Here is a 26,063-nt window from a genome sequence, read left to right on the forward strand (position 1 = left end):
CGTGGGTGCGCCCCAGCCCCGGGGACGGGCCCCTTTCTCCTCTCCCCCAGCCCCTTTTTTTGGTTACATTTCAATAAAATCGGTGATTCCACTTGATGTCCCTGGTTCTGCTTGGGAGGGGGGCGGGAGGGGATCGCGGGGGGTGTAGCCTCAGGAAGCCACGCCCCTTTGGGCGGAACGCCCCGCCTCCGTCCGGAACAGCGCTCTCCTATTGGTGGCTGGCGACCCGGCCTCGCCTCCAGCAGGCGCGAAGGGGAATGAATGAGCCCGGCTGCCCGGCGGGGAGGAGCGGTTGCGCATGCGCGCCGCGCCGCTCTCCCGCCCTGCGCAGGCCCAGCGCCGCTGCCCACCGCGCATGCGCGGCCGCCCGGTCACCTTCCCTCGCGCCCCGCCTGCCCGCGCCCCCGCCGCTGCCCTCGGCCGCCCCCGCGCATGCGCAGCGCGGCGTGGGCGGGGCCAGCGGCGCTCGGCAGCGGACGCGCAGGCGCAGTACCGGCAGCGGCGTGAGGGGAGGAAGCGGGGGGGGCTCCGCCATGTACCGGCAAGGCCGGGCCGCCGCCGCCGCCGCCGCGCACCTCCGCCCCGCCGCCCCGCTCCGCCTCTGGGCCCCACCGGGGGCCGCCGGGGCCGGGCTGGACCCGCCGCGGCGCCGGTACCGAGCGCGGCCGCAGGTGAGGGGCGCTGGGAGGCGGGGCTATGCAAATAGGGAGGCAGGGGGGCGTCGCGCCGGTGCTGAGGGAGGCGAGGCCATGCAAATAAGCGCAGTGTGGAAGTAAGGTGGATAGGCGGCTGTTGGGGGGGCGTGGGTATGCAAATGAACCGGCTAAGCGAGGTAGATCGAGGCTGCTGTTTGGGGGCGTGGCTATGCAAATAAATGCAGCGGGAATGGGAATGCGGTATGGCAGGTGGGGGCGTGGCTATGCAAATAGATGTCGCGGAGGGCCGGCACTGCGGTATTGCGGGTGGGGGCGTGGTTATACAAAGCGGGGCGGAGCAGCATTGACAGTGGGGCGGGGGTTCGTTTTGCGGGGCGTGGCTATGCAAATGTGGCGGGAGTGGGCTCCTGCAGGGGGAGCCGGCTGAGGGTCCCCCTGCGCGAGCAGCTCCATCCCCCCGCGGGGCCGACCCACCCTTGGGGGGGACCCACTGGGACCCCCCACAGGTCACATCCATCCCTGGGGGTCCTGCCAGCCGCCCCCCAGCCCAACCCCACCCCCACCCCAGCCCAAATCCCACCCCCCGTGGGGTCCCCCACAGGCCTCCCCCCACCCCCGCTATGGGGCAGCTCCATGTGCCCCCCGTGGGGACCTTCGCACCCCCCCAGCCAGCACCTCTAACCCCCCCCCCCCCCTTCCTCCTCCAGGACCTGGAGCCCACCCGGGGCCATGGCTCGGCACTGCCCCTGCTGCCCCCCCCCGGCACCGCTGCGGCACCCCCCGCCCCGGCTCCCCGGCAGCCCCCCGCGCTCGAGCCTTGTCCCCACCGGAGGGGCTGGAAGGTGGCATCACCACGGTGGACGGGCAGCGGGAAGATGACATCGCCGTGCGCGATGGCCCTGCCACCGCTGCCGCTGTCCTCCTCCTCCTGCGACCCCCCATCTCCCTTCCTGGCCCCCGCCGGGCCCCCCCGCCGCCCCCCACCCAGCATGGAGGAGCACTTGGCCGTCATGCACCAGAAGCTGCAGGACGAGGTGACAAGAGGGTGACAATAAGGTGACATGGGGGGGGGGGGGAATGTGGGGTCTGTCCTGCTATAGGGTGTCACCTGTGGGGTGGGTTTGGTGTCACCGTGGGCATGTGGGGAGGTGGCAGTATGGGGGGGTGACAAGGGGGGGGGGATGACAAGGGGGGGGTGGTGACAACACCTAAGCCCCCCAGCTCCGAGCCCTACCCCCAGCCCCATTGCAGTGATGCCAGTGGGGGGGTGGGGGGTGGGGGCAGGTCTCCGTCTCCACGGGGAGGTGACACCCCACTGACCCCCCCCCTCCCCAGCTCCCCCATTTCTTCTGAAAATCCCCGACTACAGCCTCTACTCCCCCGACGTCGAGTTCATCAACCACCTCCTGCACCTCCACACGCAGTGAGTGACACCCCCACCCCCCCCTCCCTCCTGGGGAGGGTGACACTTGGGGACAGGGCAGCGTGTGACAGCCCTGTCCCCCCCGCAGCGGGCGGCCCATGTACCAGGTGGCGGTGGCGCTGTGCCGGGCGGTGGCCTGGGCTTATTTCGCCAGTTTGCGGCTGGAGGTGCTGGCGCTGACCCGGCACCTCCGAGGACTGGAGCATCCGGGCGCGCTGGCGCCTGACGGGGCTGCCCCTCCACCTCTGCCTGCTGCGCTTCTACCGCCGCGACAAGCGCCAGCTCCTGCGGTCAGCACCCCCCGTCACCCCCCCGTCACCCCCCTGTCACCATCACCCCCCTGTCACCATCACCCCCCTGTCACCCCATCACCACATTCCTTCTCTCACCCCGGTACCTGCTGCCATCATGCCCCACCCCCCCGTGCAATGTCCCCCTGACCTGGTGTCCCTGTCCCCCTGGGGTCCCACAGCCCCCTGTCCCACTCTGTCACCCCCCCCCATGTCACCTGCCCCGGCATCCCTGTCCCCCTGGGGTCCCACAGCCCCCTGTCCCACTCTGTCACCCACCCCCCCGGTGTCCCTGTCCCCCTGGGGTCCCACAGCCCCCTGTCCCACTCTGTCACCCCCCCATGTCACCTGCCCCGGCATCCCTGTCCCCCTGGGGTCCCACAGCCCCCTGTCCCACTCTGTCACCCCCCCCCCCCCCGGCATCCCTGTCCCCCTGACCCCGGTGTCCCTGTCCCCCCTGGGGTCCCACAGCCCCTCTGTCCCACTCTGTCACCCCCCCCCCCCCCCCGGTGTCCCTGTCCCCCTGGGGTCCCACAGCCCCCTGTCCCACTCTGTCACACCCCCCCCCCCCCGGTGTCCCTGTCCCCCTGGGGTCCCACAGCCCCCTGTCCCACTCTGTCACCTCCGTCCCCTTCTCCCACCCTGGTACCTGCCGCAGTTGGCATGGGACGTTGGGTCACCCCCTGTCCCCTCTGTCACTGCGGTCCAATGTCCTTGTCACCCCATGGCCCAGCAGCCCCATGTCCCCTTTGTCACTGTGTCCTTGACACTCTCTGTCACCCCCAGTACCCGCTGCTGCTGCAGCGCTGTGGATGGGACTATGGTGGCACTCGGTGTCCCTTTTGTCACCACGGCCCTGTGTCCCTGCCAGTCTGCAGCCCTGTGTCCTTGTCACTCCACAGCCCAGCTGTCCATGTCCCCTCTGTCACTGGGGATGTCACCTGTGGCCCCTTTGTCACCAAGGACCCGTGTCCCCATGTCCCTGTGTCCCCCCCTGGTTGGGATGCCAGCCCCCTGTCCCCATGTCCCTGTCCCCCCCCGGGTGGGATGCCAGCCCCCTGTCCCCTGTGTCCTTGTCACTCCTGGGGTGGGAGCGCAACGCCAGCCCCGTGTCCCCTCCGTGTCCCCACATGTCCCCTGACCCCCGGCCCCCTCCCCACAGGTCCTACGATGCCTTCTCCACCTTCTTCCTCAACTCGCAGGGGCTCATCCGCTGCCACCGAGTGGACAAGGTAAGCCCAGGGGACACCGGGGGACACCCCCCAGCCCCTCGTGTCCCCGTCCCCCCCCCCTAATTTTGTGTGTGTGTGTGTGTCCCAGCTGATGCCAGCCCCCACAGCCGTGACCGAGGCTAAGAAGCTGCTGGTGGCAGCGGCGGTGGCGGTGGCACTGGCTGAGCCGGGACCGGCCTTACGCCTCGCCCTGAAGCCCTCCGCCACCTCGGGGGACACCTGAGCCCCCACATCCCTGTCCCCTTTGTCACCCCCCCACCCCCACCCTCCTCTTAACTTAATGTACAGAATAAAACCAGAGAAAGGAGCTGCCGCAGCAGTGACAAGTGGGGACAGCCGTGTCCCGAAGGGCCAGGGGCAGAGGGAGCCGGGAGCTGCTCGTCTTCCAAACCAGCTGTATTTGGGGGGGGGGTCCCCAAGTGTCCCCAAGTGTCCCCAAGGTCCTTCAGCCCAGCTCCTCCCGGCTCTTGCCCACCTTCTTGGGCATCTTGCGGGCGCTGGCGTCCTCCAGCTCCTTGGCCTGGTAGTAATGGGGGGGCCACCTCCAGCAGCCACGCGCTGTCGATCTCGATCACCTGGGGACAAAGGGGACACAGGGCGGGGGGGGGGTCATTGGGTGCCGTGACAGTCCCCGGGGCCACCAAAGCCCGCAGTGGGACACGGTCCTGCTGACGGGCCCGTCCCCGGCCTTGGGCACCGGGTCCTCGTTGTCCCGTTGTCCTTGGTCCCCATGGGGACCTGGCCGCAGGGTCACCATCCTGTCACCACCGTCCCCACAGACACGGCCACCGGGTCCCCGTCACCCTGGTCCCCATGAGGACACTGCCACAGGGTCCCCACCCTGTCACCCCGCTCCTCGTGAGGACACAACTATAGGGTCTGCTCGCACCCCCATTCCCTAGGGGGGACAGAGGTCCCTGTCCCCACAGCGGTGGCCTTGTCCTCATCCTCATGTCCCTGGCCCTGTGACCACATCCCTGTCCCACGGTGACACCCCTGTGCCCACGGTGGTGGCCCTGTCCCATCCCTGTCCCCATGGTGACATCCCCGTGCCCACGGTGGTGGCCCTGTCCCCACGGTGACATCCCTGTGCCCATGGTGGTGGCCCTGTCCCATCCCTGTCCCCACGGGTGACATCCCCGTGCCCACGGTGGTGGCCCTGTACCCCACGGTGACATCCCCGTGCCCATGGTGGTGGCCCTGTCCCCATCCCAACATCCCCACAGTGACATCCCCATGCCCATGGTGGTGGCCCTGTCCCCATCCCAACATCCCCACGGTGACATCCCCATGCCCATGGTGGTGGCCCTGTCCCCGTGGTGACATCCCCGTGCCCACGGTGGTGGCCCTGTCCCATCCCTGTCCTGTGGTGACATCCCCGTGCCCACGGTGGTGGCCCTGTCCCATCCCTGTCCCACGGTGACATCCCCATGCCCACGGTGGTGGCCCTGTCCCTGTGGTGACATCCCCGTGCCCACGGTGGTGGCCCTGTCCCCACGGTGACATCCCTGTGCCCACGGTGGTGGCCCTGTCCCCGTGGTGACATCCCTGTGCCCATGGTGGTGGCCCCGTCCCATCCCTGTCCCCGTGGTGACATCCCCGTGCCCACGGTGGTGGCCCCATCCCCATCCCAACATCCCCACGGCCACATCCCCTGCCCCCGGGTGTGTGTCCCCCCCCGCCCGGTCCCCGCGCTGCTGTCCCCAGCCGTGTCCCCCGCGTCCCCACCTGCCGCATGAACTCCTTGGTGGTGAAGACGAGCTCGTGGTAGATGACCCAGCGCGGCTGCTCCTCGAAGAGGGAACTGTTGGGGTGGATGAAAACCGTCTGCTGGTGCTTCACCGTGCGGTACCCCGCCGCGCGTCAGCCGCGCCGTGTGGTAGAAGAAGCCGGCGGTGACGGCCTGGGGGTGACAAAAAAAAAAAAAAAAAAAAAAAAAAACAAAAAATAAAAACCTCCTGGAGGTTCCCAGGGTGGGAAATGGGGGTCCCCAGGGGAAACTTGGGGGTCTCAGAGTCTCCTGGGTATCCCTGGATTGGAAAGGGGGGGTCCCCAGGGGGGGAAAAGAGCGGGGGGAGGTCCCAGGGGGAGAAAGGGGGGTGTCTCAGGGGGAAAGGGAGGGGGTCCCAGGGGGGAAAAGGGTCCCAGGGGGGAAAAGGGGGGGGGGGGGGGTCCCAGGTAGCCGCCCCCCATCAGCCGCGCCGTGTGGTAGAAGAAGCCGGCGGTGATGGCCTGGGGGTGACCAAAAAAAAAAAAAACCTACAAAAAACTCCCGGAGGATCCCAGGGTGGGAACGGGGGTCCCCGGGGGAAACTTGGGGGTCTCAGAGTCTCCTGGGTATCCCTGGATTGGAAAGGGGGGTCCCAGGGGGGAAACCAGGGGGGAAAAGAGGGGGGGGTCCCAGGGGGGAAAAGGGGGGGGGGGGGTCCCAGGGGGAAAAGAGAGGGGGGTCCCAGGGGCGAAAAGGGGGGGGGTGTCCCAGGGGGAAAGTGGGGGGGTCCCAGGGGGGAAAAAGGGGGGGGGGGGGGTCCTGGGGGGGTGCCAGGGGGGAAAAGAGGGGGCGAGAGGTCCCAGGGGGAAAGGGGGGACCTAATGGAGTCCCAGGAGGTGAAATGGGGCCCCCTGGGGTAGAAACTGGGGGGGGGGGGGGCACTCCCGGGGCTCTGCGGGCATGGGGGGGCGGGGGGTGGCGGGGGGTGGCGGGCACCTTGCGCACGAGGCTGTAGTTGCCGGCGCAGGAGGACGGCGCCACCTCGACGCGCTCCATCAGCCCCTCGAGCTGCTCCCGCACGTCCCGCGCCCGGCGCAGGGAGCGCGCCTGCACGAAGTGCTCGTAGCACCACTGCAGGGAGTGCCCGCTGGCCACCCACTGCGGGGGGCGGGGGGGCCGGGGGGAGAAGGGGGGGGACATGGGGAGAAGGGCGGGGGACATGGGGGGGCACAGGGAGAAGGGCAGGGGGACAGGGGGGACACAGGGGGACATGGGGAGAAGGGCAGGGGGACATGGGGAGAAGGGCAGGGGGACGGGGGGGACACGGGGGGACATGGGGAGAAGGGCAGGGGGACGGGGGGACACGGGGGGACATGGGGAGAAGGGCAGGGGGACGGGGGGACACGGGGAGAAGGGCAGGGGGACGGGGGGACACAGGGGGGACACGGGGTGAAGGGCAGGGGGACATGGGGAGAAGGGCAGGGGGACGGGGGGACACGGGGACATGGGGGGACACGGGGAGAAGGGTAGGGGGACATGGGGGGGCAGGGGGACATGGGGGGGACCCAGGGAGAAGGGCAGGGGGACAGGGGGGACACAGGGACATGGGGGAACATGGGGGGGACACGGAGAGAAGGGCAGGGGGACGGGGGGGGACACGGGGAGAAAGGGGGGGACACAGGGAGAAGGGCAGGGGGACATGGGGGGCAGGGGGACATGGGGGGGACACGGGGAGAAGGGCAGGGGGATGGGGGGACATGGGGAGAAGGGCGGGGGGACAGGGGGGACACGGGGACATGGGGTAACATGGGGAGAAGGGCAGGGGGACATGGGGGACACGGAGAGAAGGGCAGGGGGACACGGGGACACGGAGAGAAGGGCAGGGGGACAGGGGGGACACGGGGACATGGGGGGACATGGGGGGACACGGGGAGAAGGGCAGGGGGATGGGGGGGCAGGGGGACATGGGGGGACACGGGGAGAAGGGCAGGGGGACATGGGGAGAAGGGCGAGGGGACGGGGGGGGCAGGGGGACATGGGGGGGACACGGGGAGAAGGACAGGGTGGGGCAGGGGGGCATGGGGGGGACACGGGGAGGAGGGCAGGGGGGGACAGAGCAAAGATGGGGACGAGGAGATGGGGACAGGGAACATGAGGGACGGAGCAGGGATGGGGCCGGGGGGGGCGGGGGGGGGCGGGGGGACACCGCAGTAGCAGGGGGACAGGGACACGGAGGGAACAGGGACACGGTCAGTGCCGTGCCCTGGACACCCACCCTGAGCCCCCCCAGCCCAGATTTACCCCCCAGGGGCCTCCCCACCCCCCAGCCCCACCCCGTAACCCCTCCGTGCCCCTGGACCCCCAACCCGCCCCCCATTTCCCCACAGGCCCCCCCCCACCCCCCCCCAGCTACGGGGTGTCTATACCCAAATGCGGGGTATAAATACCAAAATACAGCGTGTTTATATGAAAATATGGTATAAATACCCAAATACGGGGTATAAATACCCAAACACGGGGTGTTTATACCCAAAGACGGGGTATAAATACCCAAATATGGTGTATAAATACCCAAAGACGCGGTGTTTATACCAAAATACGGGGTGTTTATACCCAAATATGGGGTATAAATACCCAAAGACAGGGTGTTTATACCCAAATACGGTGTATAAATACCCAAACACGGGGTGTCTATACCCAAAGACGGGGTATAAATACCCAAATATGGTGTATAAATACCCAAATACAGGCTGTTTATACCCAAAGACGCGGTGTTTATACCCAAATATGGTGTATAAATACCCAAAGACGGGGTGTCTATACCCAAATACAAGGTGTTTATACCCAAATGTGGGGCATAAATACCCAAATATGGTATATAAATACCCAATTACAGGGTGTTTATACCCAAATACGGGGTGTCTATACCCAAATATGGTGTACAAATACTCGAATACGGGGTATTTATACCCAATTATGGGGTGTCTATACCCAAATATGGTGTATAAATACCCAAACACGGGGTGTCTATACCCAAATACGGAGTATAAATACCCAAATATGCGGTGTTTATACCCAAATATGGGGTATAAATACCCAAATATGGTATATAAATACCCAATCACGGGGTGTTTATACCCAAGTACGGGGTATAAATACCCAAAGACGGGGTGTTTATACCCAAATATGGTATATAAATAACCAAATACGTGGTGTTTATACCCAAATATGGTGTATAGATACCCAAAGACGGGGTGTTTATACCCAAATATGGTGTATAGATACCCAAAGACGGGGTATTTATAGCCAAATACACGGTGTTTATACCCAAATATGGGGTATAAATACCCAAACACGGGGTGTCTATACCCAAATATGGGGTATAAATACCCAAATATGGTGTATAAATACCCAATTACGGGTGTTTATACCCAAATACAGGGTACAAATACCCAAAGACGGGGTGTCTATACCCAAATATGGTGTATAAATACCCAAATATGGGGTGTCTATACCCAAATATGGTGTATAAATACCCAAAGACGCGGCGTTTATACCCAAATATGGGGTATAAATACCCAAATATGGGGTATTTACCCCCAAAATACCCCATAACCCCCCTGGTCACCCCACATCCCCCAAAGCCTCCCCCCATATTCACCCCTCCCCCCATATTCACCCCCCCCCCCCATATTCACCCCCCCCCATTCCCCAGCACATCCCACCCACCCCCCCGGCCACGTGTCCCCCCCTCCCCCACCGCGTGTCCCCCCCTCCCCCGCCGCGGGCCGTGCCCCCTCGCGCCTGGTTGTAGACGTTGAGCAGGACCAGGTGGTCCCCCCCGGGGACGTGGAAGCCCAGGCGGGCGCTGTCGGCGTGGAGGACCTTGTCCTTGGGCCGGTAGAAGATGGCGTTGTTGACGGAGAGCATGGCCACCACCGTCAGCACCTCCTCCGTGCAGCCGTACCTGCGGCGGGGGGACACGGCCACGGGGGGGGACACGTCACCGTAGGGGACCGGGAGGGTGTCCGGGGGGGTGGGGGGTGGCACCACCCCCGTAGGTGGCCAGGGAAGGGGATGGGTGGGGACGGGGACAGCAGCGGGTACTTGGGGACAACGTGGGGACGTCATGAGGATACCCGAGGGCAGCCTGGGAACACTGCGGGGACACCACGAGGACACCCTGGGGACAATCCAAGGGACAACCCGGGAGATACCACCAGGGCACCTGGGGACAACCCAGGGGACATCCAAGGGACAACCCAGGAGATACCACCAGGACACCTGGGGACAACCCAGGAGATACCACCAGGACATCCAAGGGACAACCCGGGAGATACCACCAGGGCACCTGGGGACAACCCAGGAGATACCACCAGGACACCTGGGGACAACCCAGGAGATACCACCAGGACACCTGGGGACAAACCCGGGAGATACCACCAGGACACCTGGGGACAACCCGGGAGATACCACCAGGACACCTGGGGACAACCCGGGGACATCCAAGGGACAACCCAGGAGATACCACCAGGACACCTGGGGACAACCCAGGAGATACCACCAGGACATCCAAGGGACAACCCGGGACATACCACCAGGACACCTGGGGACAACCCAGGAGATACCACCAGGACACCTGGGGACAAACCCGGGAGATACCACCAGGACACCTGGGGACAACCCAGGACATTCCACCAGGGCACCTGGGGACAACCCGGGGACTCCCCAGGGGACACCGCCAGGACACTCACTGCTCGGAGGCCAGGATCATCTTGGCCAACATGGGCTCCACCGGCAGCTCCGCCATGCGCCGGCCCAGCTGGGGACAACGAGGGGACGGTGTCAGGGCCAGCGTTCCCAGTAACCCTGCCCAGTGCTCCCAGTAACCCTGCCCAGTGCTCCCAGCACTGTGGCGAGCTCACCCACAGTTCAGCCCCTGTCCCGGTCTCTCCCAGCGCTCCCAGTACCATGGTGACCTTCAATCAGTGGTTGAAGGCACCCAGAGTCCCCCATCCCAGTGCTCCCAGTACCGTGGTGAGCTCGCCCAGGTGGTTGAGGGCACCCAGGGCATAGAGCTGCTCCAGCGCCAGCACCAGCGTCTCGTGGGGCGGCGGATCCAAGAAGTCAAAGTGGATCAGGTCGTTGATGCCTGAGGACGGAGATGTCACCTTCTGTCACCCCAGGGCCACCCCACGCCCCTCCTGGTCCCCTGTGGTGTCCCACGGCCCAGGATGTCCCCCGTGTCACCCAAGCCCTGCTGTGTCCCTGCCCCAAGATGCCATAAGGCCTCCCTTGTCCCCAGATGTCCTTCGAGATGCTCCCAAGGTGGCCCAACAGCACCCAAGATGCCCTTGAGATGCCTCTAAGGTGTCCCGATGGTCCTCTGATGGTCCCCAAGGTCCCCGATGTCCCCTGTGCCCCCTCAGATGCCCTTATGCCCCCCAAGATGCCTCCTGAGATGTCCCGATGGTCCCCGAGATGCCGCGATGCCTCCTGAGATGCCCCGATGCCCCCCGAGATGCCTCCCAAGATGTCCCGATGGTCCCCAAGATGCCCCGATGGTCCCCGAGATGCCTCCTGAGATGCCCCAATGCCCCCTGAGATGCCTCCCAAGATGCCCCGATGGTCCCCAAGATGCCCCGATGCCCCCCGAGATGCCTCCCGAGATGTCCCAATGGTCCCCGAGATGCCCCGATGCGCTGAGATGCCTCCTGAGATGCCCCGATGCCCCCCGAGATGCCTCCTGAGATGTCCCAATGGTCCCCGAGATGCCCCGATGCGCCCCGAGATGCCTCCCGAGATGTCCTGATGGTCCCCGAGATGCCTCCTGAGATGCCCCGATGCCCCCCGAGATGCCCCCCGAGATGCCCTGATGCCCCCCAAGATGCCCCAATGCCCCCCGAGATGCCTCCTGAGATGCCCCGATGCCCCCTGAGATGCCTCCCGAGATGTCCTGATGCCTCCTGAGATGCCCCGACGCCCCCCGAGATGCCTCTTGAGATGCCCCGATGCCCCCCGAGGTGCCTCCTGAGATGTCCCAATGGTCCCCGACATGCCCCGATGCGCCGAGATGCCTCCTGAGATGCCCTGATGCCCCCCGAGATGCCTCCCGAGATGCCCCGATGCCCCCCGAGATGCCCCAATGCCCCCCGAGATGCCTCCTGAGATGCCCCGATGCCCCCCGAGATGCCTCCCGAGATGTCCCGATGGTCCCCAAGATGCCCCGATGCCCCCCGAGATGCCTCCTGAGATGCTCCGATGCCCCCCGAGATGCCTCCCGAGATGTCCCGATGGTCCCCAAGATGCCCCGATGCCCCCCAAGATGCCTCCTGAGATGTCCCAATGGTCCCTGAGATGTCCCAATGGTCCCCGACATGCCCTGATGCGCCGAGATGCCTCCTGAGATGCCCTGATGCCCCCCGAGATGCCTCCCGAGATGCCCCGATGCCCCCCGAGATGCCCCTTTGGGCCCCGACGGCCGTCCCCAGCTGCCCGTCTCACCGAGGCTCTTGAGCAGCAGGACGAGGGAGCCCAGGTCGGCACGCTGGATCTCGGGCACCGGCGTCTCCTCCAGCTCGTGCTGGAAGGCCCAGGCCGTGTAGAGGCGGAAGCACTTGCCAGGAGCCACCCGGCCTGCCCGGCCGGCGCGCTGGTTCGCTGAGGCCTGAGGGACACCGGCACCGGTCACAGCAGGGACCGGGACGGCGGAACGCGGGGGAACACCGGGCACGGCTGCCCACGGGGACCCAGAGGTGTGGGGCCACGGGGACCAAGGGACAGGAGGACACGGAGACCTGGGGACATGGAGACCTGGGGACATGGGGTCATGGGGACGTGGGGACATGGGGACAAGTGACACGGCTGCCCATGGGGACACGGGGAACCAAAGAAAGGACCTGGGGACTCAGCGACACGGGGACCAAGGGATGTGGGGACACAGGGACACGGGGACACGGCTGCCCACGGGGACCCAGGGACAGGGGGACATCGTGACCGAGGGACGTGGGGACACGTGGACGTGGGGACACAGCGACCAAGGCACAGGGGGACACCAGGACACAGCTACCCACCAGGACCCTGACAACACGGGGGGACACTGACCCCCACAGGAGGGGACGCGGCCACCTAAAGGGGCCCAAGGTGGCGCGGGGGTGACAGGGGGTGACAGGGGGTGACACGTGCCCGGGAGCAGGGGGTGACCACCAGGGACTCCATGCCGGTGCGGGCGCTGTAGCTCTTCTGCTTGCAGAAGCCGGGGTCCAGCACGTAGACGATCCCGTCGATGGTCACGGACGTCTCCGCGATGTTGGTGGCCACCACCACCTGGGGGGGGTGGGGGTGGGGCGGGGCGGGGGCATCACAGGCTCCGCCCACCCCAGACTCCACCCCATGAGTCCCCACCCTCTCCAACCCCCCCCCCCCGAAGCACCACGCCTTGTAACACCACCTTACTAAGCGCCACCCAGACCCCACCCCAAGCCCCACCCTCTTAGACCCCACCCCATTCAGACCCCACCTGCACAGGCTCCACCCCCTTAGACCCCACCCTAATAAGCCCCACCCCTTAGACCCCCACCCTAGTAAGCCCCACCCCTTAGGCCCCCACCCCATTAGGCCCCACCCCAGTTAGCCCCACCCCTTAGGCCCCCACCCCATTAGGCCCCCACCCCATTAGGCCCCCACCCCCACGAAGCCCCACCCCTTGGACCCCACCCCACCAAGCCCCACCCCACCAAGCCCCACCCCACCAAGCCCCACCCCTTAGGCCCCCACCCCACCAAGCCCCACCCCCTTAGACTCCACCTCACCAAGCCCCACCCCCTTAGACTCCACCTCACCAAGCCCCACCCCTTAGGCCCACACCCCAGTAAGTCCCACCCCTCGGACCCCACCCCAGTAAGCCCCACCCCCTCAGACCCCACCCCCTCAAGCCCTACTACATCAGGCCCCACCCCGCCAAGCCCCACCCCTCTGCAGAAGCACCCCCCCCCCTTAAAGGGCCAGCGCGCACCTTGCGGGCGCCGGGGGGGGTGGGCTCGAAGATGCGCGCCTGCATGTCGGAGGGCAGGTTGGCGTAGATGGGCAGCACCAGCAGCTCGGCCAGGCGCGAGCCCAGGCGGCGGCAGCGCTCCTGCAGCAGCTCCACGCAGGCCTCGATCTCCTCCTGCCGCGGCACCTCAGCACCGGGGCACCCCCACACCGGGGGGCACCCAGGGGACGGGGGGACACCCAAGGGACACGGCCAGGGGCACCCAGGGGACATGGGGACACCCAGGGGACGTGGGGACACCCAGGGGACACGGCCAGGGGCACCCAGGGGACATGGGGACACCCAGGGGACATGGGGACACCCAGGGGACACGGCCAGGGGCACCCAGGGGACATGGGGACACCCAAGGGACATGGGGACACCCAAGGGACACGGCCAGGGGCACCCAAGGGACATGGGGACACCCAAGGGAGACAGCCAGGGGCACCCAAGGGACAATGAGACACCCAAGGGACAATGAGACACCCAAGGGACACAGCCAGGAGCACCCAAGGGACATGGGGACACCCAGGGGACATGGGGACACCCAAGGGACATGGGGACACCCAAGGGACACAGCCAGGAGCACCCAGGGGACGTGAGGACACCCAAGGGACATGGGGACACCCAAGGGACACGGCCAGGGGCACCCAGGGGACGTGGGGACACCCAAGGGACATGGGGACACCCAAGGGACACGGCCAGGAGCACCCAAAGGACATGGGGACACCCAAGGGACACAGCCAGGGGCACCCAAGGGACAATGAGACACCCAAGGGACAATGAGACACCCAAGGGACACGGCCAGGGGCACCCAAGGGACATGGGGACACCCAAGGGACACAGCCAGGAGCACCCAAGGGACACAGCCAGGAGCACCCAAGGGACACGGGGACACCCAGGAGGGACATCACGGACCCCTTGGGGAACGCAGATATGAGGGGACACCAGGGGGACAGGAATGGCCACAGGGATGGGGACGTCAGGGACACCAAGGGGCTGGGGACAGCCAGGGGACACTGGGGTGACACGGGGGGCATCAGGAAGGTGACGGGGGCGGCAAGGACATGGGGGGGGTGACACGGGGGATCCCCGCTCGTCTGCTGCGGTGTCCCCAGGGGGCTGGGGGACGCGGGGTGGCGGGGAGGGGACAGGGGTGACACGGGGCCACCCACCTGGCCGGTGAGGAAGACCAGGATGTCCCCAGGGGGCTGGGGGGCACGGGGTGGCGGGGAGGGGACAGGGGTGACACGGGGCCACCCACCTGGCCGGTGAGGAAGACCAGGATGTCCCCAGGGGGCTGGGGGACGCGGGGTGGCGGGGAGGGGACAGGGGTGACACGGGGCCACCCACCTGGCCGGTGAGGAAGACCAGGATGTCCCCAGGGGGCTGGGTGACGTGGATCTGCAGCACCGACACCACGCACGCCTCCAGGTAGTCGGCCTCGGGCGCCTGGGGAGGGGACAGCTTGGGGACAGGGGGGGACATCACCGCTGCCGGGCCCCAAGTGGCCCCAGGCGGCCCCCTGCCCCCCCGCCCCCCCCCCAGTGTCCCCCAGTGTCCTCACGTCCCCTTGTCCCCCAGCGTCCTGCTGTCCCCGCTGCCCCGCACCCCCCCGGTCCCCCCCCTGTCCCCTTGTCCCCCAGCGCCCCACATCTCCCCACCCCCCAGTGTCCTCATGTCCCCCCCGTCCCCCAGCGCCCCACATCTCCCCACCCCCCCAGCGTCCCCAGACCCCCTGTCCCCCCCCGTCCCCTTGTCCCCCAGCGCCCCACATCTCCCCACCCCCCCCAGTGTCCCCAGACCCCCTGTCCCCCCCGTCCCCTTGTCCCCCAGCGCCCCACATCTCCCCACCCCCCCCAGCGTCCCCAGACCCCCTGTCCCCCCCGTCCCCTTGTCCCCCAGCGCCCCACATCTCCCCACCCCCCCAGTGTCCCCAGACCCCCTGTCCCCCCCGTCCCCTTGTCCCCCAGCGCCCCACATCTCCCCACCCCCCCCAGTGTCCCCAGACCCCCTGTCCCCCCCGTCCCCTTGTCCCCCAGCGCCCCACATCTCCCCACCCCCCCAGTGTCCCCAGACCCCCTGTCCCCCCCGTCCCCTTGTCCCCCAGCGCCCCACATCTCCCCACCCCCCCAGCGTCCCCAGCCACCCCGCCCCCCCCTTGCCCCTCCACATCCCCTCGTCCCCCGGCGCCCCCTAAACGTCCCCACAGCCCCTTGCTCCCCCCGCGTCCCCCCTGTCCCCACGTGTCCCCGTGTCACCTTGGTGTAGTAGATGTCGACGGGGAAGCGGCGCCCGGGGATGCGGAAGACGGGCGCCTGGTCGAAGAAGGCGGAGAAGCGCTGGGTGTCCAGGGTGGCCGAGGCCACCAGCACCTTCAGCTGGGGACGGAACCGGGCGATGTCCTTGATCAGCCCGAAGAGGACGTCGGTGTGCAGCGTGCGCTCGTGGGCCTCGTCCACCATGATGACGCTGCGGGGGGACGCCGGGGGGGGGGGGGGGCATGTCGCAGCGTCGAGGCGATGCACAGGGACGTGGGGACAGGGATGGGGACACCAGAGTGACAGCGGTCAGGCTAAAGGCACAGGACAGCGCTAGGGACACGCAGCCCCACACCGTGGCCCCAGTGGCCCCAGTCGCTCCGCTTCACCCCAGCATCCCCTGTGTCCCCCATGTCCCCGGCATCTCTGGCGTCCCCCCCATGTCCCCTACATCACTGGCATCCCCCCAATGTCCCCAGCATCTCTGGTGTCATCCCCCCCCCATGTCCCCGGCATCTCTGGTGTCCCCCCCCTCCCCATGTCCCCGGCATCTCTGGTGACCCCCCGCCATGTCCCCAGCATCTTTGGCGTCCCCCCCATGTCCCCTGCATCACTAGCATCCCCCCGATGTCCCCAGCATCTCTGGTGTGTGTCCCCCCCATGTCCCCAGCATCTCTGGTGTGTCCCCCCCCCCATGTCCCCAGCATCTCTGGTGTCCCCCCGATGTCCCCGGCATCTCTGGCATCCCCCCCTCCATGTCCCCGGCATCTCTGGTGTCCCCCCCCCCCCCATGTCCCCAGCATCTCTGGTGACCCCCCGCCATGTCCCCAGCATCTTTGGCGTCCCCCCCATGTCCCCTGCATCACTAGCATCCCCCCGATGTCCCCAGCATCTCTGGTGTGTCCCCCCCCACCATGTCCCCAGCATCTCTGGTGTCCGTCCCCCCCCATGTCCCCAGCATCTCTGGTGTCCCCTCGATGTCCCCAGCATCTCTGGCGTCCCCCCCTCCATGTCCCCGGCATCTCTGGTGTGTCCCCCAATGTCCCCAGCATCTCTGGCGTCCCCCCCAATGTCCCCAGGGCCACCTGTAGGAGCCGAGGTCGGGCTCGGTCAGGAACTCCCGCAGCAGCATCCCGTCCGTCATGTACTTCAGCACCGTCCGCTCCGACGTGCAGTCCTCGAAGCGGATGCTGTACCCCACCTGGGGACAAGGGACATGTCACCACCGTCACCTGGTGGCCCCTGACTCACCCTGGTGTCCCTCAGTCCACCCCAGAGCCCCTAATCTGCAACCCCCCCCCCAGGCAGTCCTCAGGGTCATTAACTGTCCCCAGGTTCCCCCGCTTGCCCAGGGTCCCCTAATGTCCCCCTAGAGTGTCCACAATGTCCCCAGGAAGGGGACATGTCCCTTGGAGTCCCCTGTGTCCTTGGGGTTCCCCAGAACAAGGACGTGTCCCCAGGGTCCCCTGGGACAAAGCCACCCCCCAGGTGTCCCCCTGGGTCTCTCTGGGACAGGGACGTGTCCCCAGGATGGGGACGTGTCCCCAGGGTCCCCTGGGACAAAGCCACCCCCCAGGTGTCCCCCTGGGACAGGGATGTGTCCCCAAGGTCCCCTGCCACCCTCAGGTCACCAGAGCCACCCCTCCGGGCGTCCCACACACCTCACGTCCCCGTGTCACCCTCCGTGTCTCCGTGTCCCCCCCTCACGTCCCCTGCCGTGCCCCTGCGTGCGTTCCCGTGCCCCCCCCCGCCTCCCCCCGCCCCGTGTCCCCACGTCACCTCGTTGCCCAGCTTGGTGCCCATCTCCACGGCCACGCGGGCGGCCACGCTCATGGCGGCCACGCGCCGCGGCTGCGTGATGCCGATCTTCAGCCCCTGCCGCGTGTAGCCCTGGGGGGGGGGCGGGGGGGGGGACAGGGACAGATCCGGTCAGAGACGGGGGGCACAACCCCCCCCTGCGCCCCCAACCCCCCCCCCAGCCCCACAACCCCGTCACCTGCGCCCCCAACCCCCCCCCCAGCCCCACAACCCCGTCACCTGCCCCCCCAACCCCTCTTAACTGGCCCCTCCCCACCCCCCTGACGCCCCCCCCCCTCACCCCCCTGGTGCCCCCCATCGCCCCCCCCCCCCCACCTCCTCGTGCAGGTACTGGGGGATCTGGGTGGTCTTGCCGGAGCCGGTTTCCCCCTCGATGACCAGGATCTGGTGCCGAGCGATGGCCGCCACCAGCTCGTCGCGGTAGGGGAAGATGGGGAGGCTGCGCCGCACCTCCTGCGCCGACTGCCGCCGTCGTTCTGCCTCCGGCACCGGCGCCGGAGCCTCCTGCGGGCACCCCCTGGTCACCCCAGTGTCCCCCACGGCCCCCTGGCATCCTCCCAGGGACACCCCCCCCGTCACCTCCAGTGCCCCCAGGGTCCCTCTGATCTCCCCAGGGTCCTCCATCATCATCCCAGGGACCACCCGGTGTCCCTAGGTCACCCCCCAGTGTCCCCACAGCCCCCTGGCATCCTCCCAGGGACCCCCCTGCGGTGTCCCCGCGTCACCTCCAGTGCCCCCAGGGTCCCTCTGATCTCCCCAGGGTCCTCCATCATCATCCCAGGTCACCCCAGTGTCCCCACGGCCCCCTGGCATCCTCCCAGGGACCCCCCCTGCGGTGTCCCCACATCATCTCCAGTGTTCCTCTGGTGTCCCCAGGATCCCCCATCATCACCCCAGGGCAACATGTGTCCCCAGGTCACCCCCAGTGCCCCCACGGCCCCCCTGGCATCTTCCCAGGGACCCCCCCTGCGGTGTCCCCGCGTCACCTCCAGTGTCCCCAGGGTCCCTCTGATCTCCCCAGGGTCCTCCATCATCATCCCAGGGACCACCCGGTGTCCCTAGGTCACCCCCCAGTGTCCCCACGGCCCCCTGGCATCCTCCCAGGGACCCCCCCTGCGGTGTCCCCACATCACCTCCAGTGTCCCCAGGGTCCCTCTGATCTCCCCAGGGTCCTCCATCATCATCCCAGGGACCACCCGGTGTCCCTAGGTCACCCCCCAGTGTCCCCACAGCCCCCTGGCATCCTCCCAGGGACCCCCCTGCGGTGTCCCCGCGTCACCTCCAGTGCTCCCAGGGTCTCTCTGATCTCCCCAGGATCCCCCATCATCATCCCAGGGCACCCCCAGTATCCCCACGGCCCCCTGGCATCCTCCCAGGGACCCCCCTGCGGTGTCCCCACATCATCTCCCGTGTCCCTCTGGTGTCCCCAGGGTCCTCCATCACCCTCCCAGGGACCACCCAGCATCCCCAGGTCACCTCCAGTGTCCCCAACCCCCTCCATCTCCCTCCCAGCCCCTCCCCTCCCTGTTTGCCGGATCCCAACAGAATTTTTAGGAATCCCTTCATCCCCCCAACCCTCTCCCTCCCGCCGAGGTCCCTCCCATCACCCCCAGAACCCCCTCCAGCACCCCAAATCCTTCCTCCATCACCCCAAAATCCCTTCCATCGCCCCCCAGGACCCCCTTCCAGCACCCCTAGGACCACCCCCCACCCCTCACCTTATCCGGCTCAGTGCCCTTCATCTGCACAGCGCTGACGAACTGGATCATCTCGTCCTCCTCCAACACGAAGTCGTAATCTTTGGGGGGCTGACGGCAGGCGGCATCGCGCGCCCCAAACCTGAGGGAAGCCGCCCCGATGCGCTCCTCCTCCCATCGCCGCTGTTCGTCCGGGGGGCCATCCGCTCTTCCTCCCCTCCCGGCGTTTCCTCACGCTCAGGGATCTTCTACTGGAAGTGATGGGAGAGGTGAAACCCCCGCGGTGTGTCCCCAAAACGCCTCCCCCCCATGGCAGGGGGGACCCTGGGGAGATGGAAAGGGGGGAACTGGAGGGGCTGGAGGGATCCTGGGGGGATAGAGGGACTATTTGGGGTGCTGGAGGGGATCCTGGGGGTGATGAAAGGGATCTTGGGGGGACACAGAGAGGATCTGGGGTGGCAGCAGGGATCTGCGGCAGGATTTGGGGTGCGAGAGAGGGTCTCGGGAGCGACTTCAAAAGGAGAAAGACAATTTGGGGTGACGGAGGGGGATCCTGGAGGTGATGGGAGGGATCCTGAGGGGCTAGAGGGAGGACGTGGGGTGCCAGCAGGGGTTTTTGGGGACCCCCACCTTGCCTCGTGTCTCCTCCGGATGTAATACCGGTTACTTTTCTCCAGTTTCTCCTTCTCCCCGGCCCGTTTGTACTCGCGGGCCAGGTCCCGCACGCGCCGTTTGTACTCCAGCTCGCGCCGCTCCGCCCCGGTCAGCGCCTCCTCCCCGAACAGATACTCCTCGTCCGCGATCTCCGCTTCAGCTCTTCCAATTTATCCCGTTCCCGTTTTGCTAGGTATTCCCGGCGGGATTTTTTCCGTAATTCTGGCACCTGGGAGACACAATAGAGGTGGGCGGAAAAAAAGGGGGTGTCAGGGTCTGGTGGAAGCCCCGCGCACGCAGAGCTGGATGGAACGTGGGGCTCACCATCGTTTTTGATCTTCTTCAGCGACTTTGAGGCGTTTCTGGGCTTCTTCGTAAGCCTGAGGAGGGGGAAAAGGGGATGAAGAGGGGAGGGGGACCCCAAATTCGAGCCGTAGAGCATGGAGAAGGGGGGTGGGGAGCCTTAAAGGTGCTCCCAGACCCCCTGATGCCACCCAGGGATGTCAAATCTGAGCCAGGAGTCAGGCAAAGCCCCCCCAGTTCCATCTGAGACCCTCCTCGTCCACCCAGCACCCCCTCGGGTCCTGCTGGGACCCCCAGAAGTTTGGCAGGGCCCTTCAAACAGAGATGGGTCCCCCAAATGCCACCCAGGGACCCCAAATCCCATCCAGGATCCCCCAGGAGCTCGGCGGGACCCTCCAAATCCCCACTTGGGACCCCAAATCCCACCCAGGGACCCACAGGAGCTCGGTGGGACCCTCCAAATCCCACCCAGGGACCCCAAATCCCACCCAGGGACCCCCAGGAGCTCAGCGGGACCCTCCAAATCCCCACTTGGGACCCCAAATCCCACCCAGGGACCCCAAATCCCACCCAGGGACCCCCAGGAGCTCGGCGGGACCCTCCAAATCCCACCCAGAGACCCCAAATCCCACCCAGGGACCCCCAGGAGCTCAGTGGGACCCTCCAAATCCCCACTTGGGACCCCAATTCCCACCCAGGGACCCCAAATCCCATCCAGGATCCCCCAGGAGCTCAGTGGGACCCTCCAAATCCCCACTTGGGACCCCAAATCCCACCCAGGGACCCCAAATCCCACACAGGGACCCCAGGAGCTCGATGGGACCCTCCAAATCCCCACTTGGGACCCCAAATCCCATCCAGGGACCCCCAGGAGCTCAGCAGGACCCTCCAAATCCCCACTTGGGACCCCAAATCCCACCCAGGGACCCCAATTCCCACCCAGGATCCCCCAGGAGTTCAGCGGGACCCTCCAAATCCCCACTTGGGACCCCAAATCCCCACTTGGCACCCCAATTCCCACCCAGGGACCCCAGATCCCACCCAGGGACCCCCAGGAACTCGGCATGCCCCCCCCCCCCCAACCACAGCTGGGCCTCCCAGTTACCCCCTGGGACCCCTACAGAAGGCATCATGGCCCTCCCCGCTTATCACCTTGGCGTCGGGGCGGGAGAGGACAGTGCGCGTGCGGTCACGGCGGCGCAGGCGCTCGGCGAAAGCGTCTCGTTCCTCCAGATCCCGCAGCCGCTCCCGTTCCGACGCTTCCCATTCTGCTTCTGGCTCCTCGGAAGGCTCCGGCTCCCTGGTTTGGGGGGACCAGGGGAGGTCACACGCTGGGGGACCCCCAAAACCCACAGACCTTAATAATCTGGGGGGGGGGCTCTAAAGAGTTTTAAGTGATCCTGAAGATGTAAACCCCAAAAATCCCAGCAGGGACTCAGCACCCAAAGGGATCCCAAAAGCTCAGGGGGGCTCCAAGGGTCAGGAGGGGACCCTGAGGCCGCTGGGGGGACCCCAAACATCCGGAGGGGACCCCAATATCCAGGGCACTTGCCACGAGCGCCAGGGGACAGAAGAAATCCCTGAGACCCCATAATTAGGGGGGGACCCCAAGAACGAGAGGGGACTCTGAACACCTCCAGTGACCCCCAGTAAGCAGCAGGAAACCCCATAACTTGGGGGGGGGGAGGGGCGCAAAAATGAGGCGATCCTGGTAACCAGGGGCACCCCGGCACCCCCCCCCATAACTGGGGGTGGGACCCCGGTACCGAGGGGCCCCCGAGCCCCGGGGCTACTCACGGGGGTGGCGGCGAGGGGCTGGAGTCCTCAGGCGACTCGGAGCGCCGCCGGCGGAGGTGTCGTCGTCGCCGGTGGTGGTGGGAAGCGTCAGGCACGCTGGGGGCGGAGCCGTGAGAAGGGGCGGAGCTGGGGGCGGGCCCTGGCGCCTCGTCATCGCTCTCAACCAATCGGTAACCTTGGGTGCGGAGCTGCAGCTCCCGTGCTGCCCGCTCAGCCGCTCGGCCTGGGGGCTCGGGCCGTGCCTCGCGGGGCACCTGGGGGCGGGGCAACGTCAGGACACGCCCTCTGCGCCGGGCCACACCCCCCCCGCAGTTCTCTCCCCACCCCCGCACCCTTTATTGGCTGTTGCATGCACCCTGCTGGTGCTCGACATGCAAGCCACGCCCCTCCCATGCTGGCCACGCCCCCGAGGCCCCACCTTCACACCTTTATGTCACACCCCCCCCCGAGACACGCCCCCTTCCGCACAGTTCCCTCCCCCCCTGCAAGCCACGGCCACTCCCCGGAACCACGCCCACTCTCCCGGGGAAGCCCCGCCCCTCACGGGGCAGCCCCGCCCACCTTGTCCCACAGCTCCCGCGCGAAGGCGCGCACACGGGGCTCCTCCACCCGTAGCGCCTCGGTTTCCCGCAGCCGCTCCAGCAGCTCCTCCACGCTGCGGCTCCGCCGGGCCAGCGCCACCAGGAAGGCGGGGACGTGCCGCCCGCTGAGCCCCAGGAGCTCTTGCAGCTCCCCGGACACCCACCGCTCCAGCGCCGCCGCCGCCGCCGCCATGGCCGCGCCACTTCCGCCTTCCCTCCGGGCCGCCGTAGGCGCGAGCCGCCCTCCGCCAATCGCCGCGCGGACCGCCCCCCCACCGGCCTCAGCCAATCGCCGCGCGGACCGCCCACCGCCCTCAGCCAATCGCCGCGCGGACCGCCCCCCTGCCGCCCTCCGTGCGTGCGCCTCTCCCCGGCGGCGCACTTGCCGCGCTACCGTAATAGCGCGTCGAGCCGCGCGGTTCAAAAAAAGATCAGCCCGCCCTTGTACAGCTGCCCTCAGCCGCCTGGCCCTGGTGCCACCAGCCCGGCTCACGGCAGCCGCCAGCCACTTTTTATTGTCACCTCTCGCGGTACAGTCCTGGTAACAGCAGAAGCAAGCTAAAGGCTTCGCTGCCACGGCAACGGGAGTAGGCCGTGGGCTTCAGGAGTAGGCCACAGGCTTCGGTAGGCCTCGGGCTTCGCCACCACAGGAGCAGGAACAGGCCTCAGGCTTTGTTGCCATGGCAACAGGAGTAGACCACAGGCTTCGTTGGCACAGGAACAGGTGTAGGCCTCTGGCTTCATTGCCGTGGCAATGGCAGTAGGCCGCAGGCTCCATTGCCCTGGCAACAGGAGTAGGCCGCAGGCTTCGGCCCACACCACCCTCCATCATTTTGTCTCCCCTCAACCCCTGCCGCTCCCGGCTGATGGCGGCTGTCCCCAGGGCTCCCCCATCCCCTTCCCGGCCACCCACCACCATCTCACACCCCCAGCCTGCCATCGTTCCTCATCCATTTGTCCTCTGGCGGCCATTTATCCTCCCTCGGCCCTTTCGGAGCCTCCCTCCTCGGCCGTCCCCTCCCTCACCTCTGGCCACCAGGGATAAATCATATCCCCTCCCCACCCTCAACAAAAAGCCCCCCCCAAGCCCCACCCCCACCCTGCAGAGCCCCGCCCCTTATTAAAAGAGCTTTGCCCCTCCCCCTCCGGCTAATACTGCCATGGCTTTGCCCCCCCCCCCCCTTCGACCCAGTTATAACTGGGCCTGGCCCAGTTCCTAACTGGGACAGCTCCGGTTGACCCAATACTGACAAAGTTGCCCCACCCTGGCTAAAAAAAAGCCCTTGATTAGGCTAAAAAAAACCTCGTTAAGGATAATTGCCCCCCCCCTCCCCCCCCGCAGCTGCTAGAAAAGCTACAAAATAGGGAGAGAAGAGCTGGGACCCCCCCAGAATCCCCCCACGGTGCCCCGGGGCAGGGTCTCCACCGCGGCGACAGAGTCCGTGTGCCCCCACCCCAGCCCGGGACAGTTTGGGGTGGGGGGGGTGTCCTTGTCCGTGTGTCCAGCCCTGTCCTGCCCCACTGTGGGGGTCCCTCGGGTCCGTTCCCGCCCCCCCCCCCAGCCTCTTGCCGGTGGGGAGGGTGTGGGGGTCCCAGCACGGCTCCCCCCCGCCCCCCGCCCCGTGGGGCAGAGGCCGGGGTTACCGCCGGCAGGACTCATCTGTGGGGGGAATGGGGGTTGAGGGTGCAGGCATCAGAGCCCCACCCCCCCATTACCCACCTCACCCCCCCATGTATCCAGAGACCCCCATTACCCCCCTCAGCCCCCCCTCCATGTATCCAGGACCCCCCATCACCCCCCTCAGCCCCCCTCCCATCTCCAGGACCCCCCATTACCCCCCTCAGCCCCCCCTCCATGTATCCAGGGCCCCCCATTACCCACCTCACCCTCTCCAGGTGACGCAGGCACATTGTGTCGTGTGTGTGTCCCCCCCCAGCCACCCAAGGACACTCACCCACAAGCAGGGCACGGGCTCGCAGCCCCCCTGGCAGCCCCCGCACCGGGGGGGGGTCATCCTCATCCTCATCTTCATCGGGAGCTGAGGGGGGCCCAGGGGAAGGCGGCTCTTCGGGGGGGCCCCAGGCCGCCAGCGCTGCCCCCTCCGAGGGGTAGCAGAAGGTGCGCTCCAGCTCCCGCTCGCTGAACCAGATCTTCAGCTGGGGGGGACATCGGGGGGACATTGGGGGGACAGGGACACCCCCCGGGGATGGCGTCACCCGAGGGTCCCTCTGGGGATGGGGACACCCCTGGGGATGGGAAGGGGTGGCATGGGGACACCCTGGGGACACCCCAGGGATGGGGACAGCACGGGAAAGGGATGGTATGGGGACGCTCTGGGGACACCCTGGGAATGGGGACACCTTGGGGACAGGGACATCATAGGGAAAGAGGTGGCATGGGGACACCCCGAGGATGGGGACACTACAGGAAAGGGGTGGCATGGGCCGGGACACTTTGGGAACAGGGACAACCTGGGGACACCCCTGAGGAAAGGGGTGACATGGGGACACCCCAGGGATGGGGACACCTTGAGGACAGGGACATCATGGGGAAAGGGGTGGCATGGGGACGCCCTGGGGACACGCTGGTGACAGAGTTGCAGGAGGGGGTGGCCTGGGGACACTTTGGGGACAGGGGCAAGCTGCGGACACCCCAGGGACGGAAGCGCTGGGGACGAAGTCACCCTGGAGTCACCTGGGGCTCGGGACACCCTTGGGACACCCTGGGGACCCTGTGACCCCACCACGTCCCCCCCCCCAACAGGGGGTTCCCATGGCAATTAATCCCCCTCCTGGCTTAATCGTAATTAACGGGAGGCTATTAATGAGCGGGGGAGGTCTGGGGGGGTGGGGGGGGGGGCGGGGGCCAGGGGGGTCACGCGGCCCCAGGGGGAGCGGGGGATGGAGCAGGATGGGGGGGGTGGGGGAGGGGGGTGTCACCTCACCCTGCCACCGCGGGAACCGCTTCCTGCCCCCCCTCCCCCATGGTTCCTGTTTTTGGGGTGCCCCAGAGGATTCTGGGTAATGCTCGTGGGGGGAGGGGGGGGGTGTCACCCTTCCCTCCCCCCCCCCTCCTTGTTTAACCACCAGACCCCTCTGCGCCCCCCCCATATCTGAGGGGCCCAGGTATCCGGGCCCTGCCAAAGCTCCCCCCCCCAAAAGGGGGGGATGTGGCCGTCGCTGCTTCCGCAGGGGGGTTGGGCGGGGGGGGAGCGCGAGGACCCAGCGTTGGGGTGCCCAACCCCCCCCTCCACCCCCACCCCCCCCAACTCACTCGCTCTTGCTGCTGGGGGGGCGGGGGGGGAACAGGCCCCAGACCCCCCCCCCCGCCCCCCACTGGGCTGCCCCACATGGGGGGGGGGAGGGGGAGGGGGGACACCAGGGGTAGGGATGGGGACATGGGTCAAGGAGGGGACAGGAGGGGACAAGGGATGGGGACATGGACCAGGGATGGGGACAAGGGGGTCCAGGAGGGGACAGGAGGGGACACAGACCAGGGATAGGGACAAGGGGGTCCAGGAGGGGACAAAGATGGGGACAAGGGGGTCCAGGAGGGGACAAGGATGAGGACAGAAGGGGACACGGACCAGGGATGGGGACAAGGGTGT

The 26,063-nt window shown here is 67.1% G+C and overlaps 2 protein-coding genes and 1 long non-coding RNA gene across 3 annotated transcripts; 1 reads left to right on the forward strand and 2 right to left on the reverse strand.

Moving 5' to 3' along the window:
• The first annotated feature begins 323 nt into the window (after positions 1-323).
• Positions 324-3,913, forward strand: C21H6orf136 (chromosome 21 C6orf136 homolog). Its single transcript, XM_056325985.1, is given in 7 exon segments — positions 324-671; positions 1,364-1,690; positions 1,992-2,079; positions 2,168-2,267; positions 2,269-2,369; positions 3,532-3,601; positions 3,690-3,913. Coding segments are annotated over 7 exon segments (1,137 nt in total). The 5' UTR covers positions 324-355; the 3' UTR covers positions 3,825-3,913.
• Positions 3,914-3,982: 69 nt separating this feature from the next.
• Positions 3,983-22,690, reverse strand: DHX16 (DEAH-box helicase 16). Its single transcript, XM_056325986.1, is given in 25 exon segments — positions 3,983-4,136; positions 4,138-4,176; positions 5,330-5,458; positions 5,460-5,504; positions 6,309-6,470; positions 9,117-9,279; positions 10,067-10,134; positions 10,346-10,464; positions 11,817-11,979; positions 12,498-12,638; positions 13,327-13,479; positions 14,698-14,796; positions 15,606-15,816; positions 16,691-16,806; positions 17,385-17,495; positions 17,739-17,927; positions 19,142-19,311; positions 19,314-19,368; positions 19,751-19,773; positions 19,776-19,934; positions 19,937-20,003; positions 20,095-20,154; positions 21,230-21,377; positions 21,875-22,128; positions 22,436-22,690. Coding segments are annotated over 25 exon segments (3,147 nt in total). The 5' UTR covers positions 22,649-22,690; the 3' UTR covers positions 3,983-4,046.
• Positions 22,691-22,895: 205 nt separating this feature from the next.
• Positions 22,896-25,541, reverse strand: LOC130143286 (uncharacterized). The gene is made up of 2 exons (XR_008819701.1): positions 24,411-25,541; positions 22,896-24,115 (listed from the first exon to the last, which is right to left on the reverse strand). It is a non-coding gene; the product is annotated as an uncharacterized LOC130143286 (long non-coding RNA).
• Positions 25,542-26,063: the final 522 nt, after the last annotated feature.

Source organism: Falco biarmicus, assembly GCF_023638135.1.
Source record: "Falco biarmicus isolate bFalBia1 chromosome 21 unlocalized genomic scaffold, bFalBia1.pri SUPER_21_unloc_2, whole genome shotgun sequence".
Lineage (NCBI taxonomy): Eukaryota > Metazoa > Chordata > Aves > Falconiformes > Falconidae > Falco > Falco biarmicus.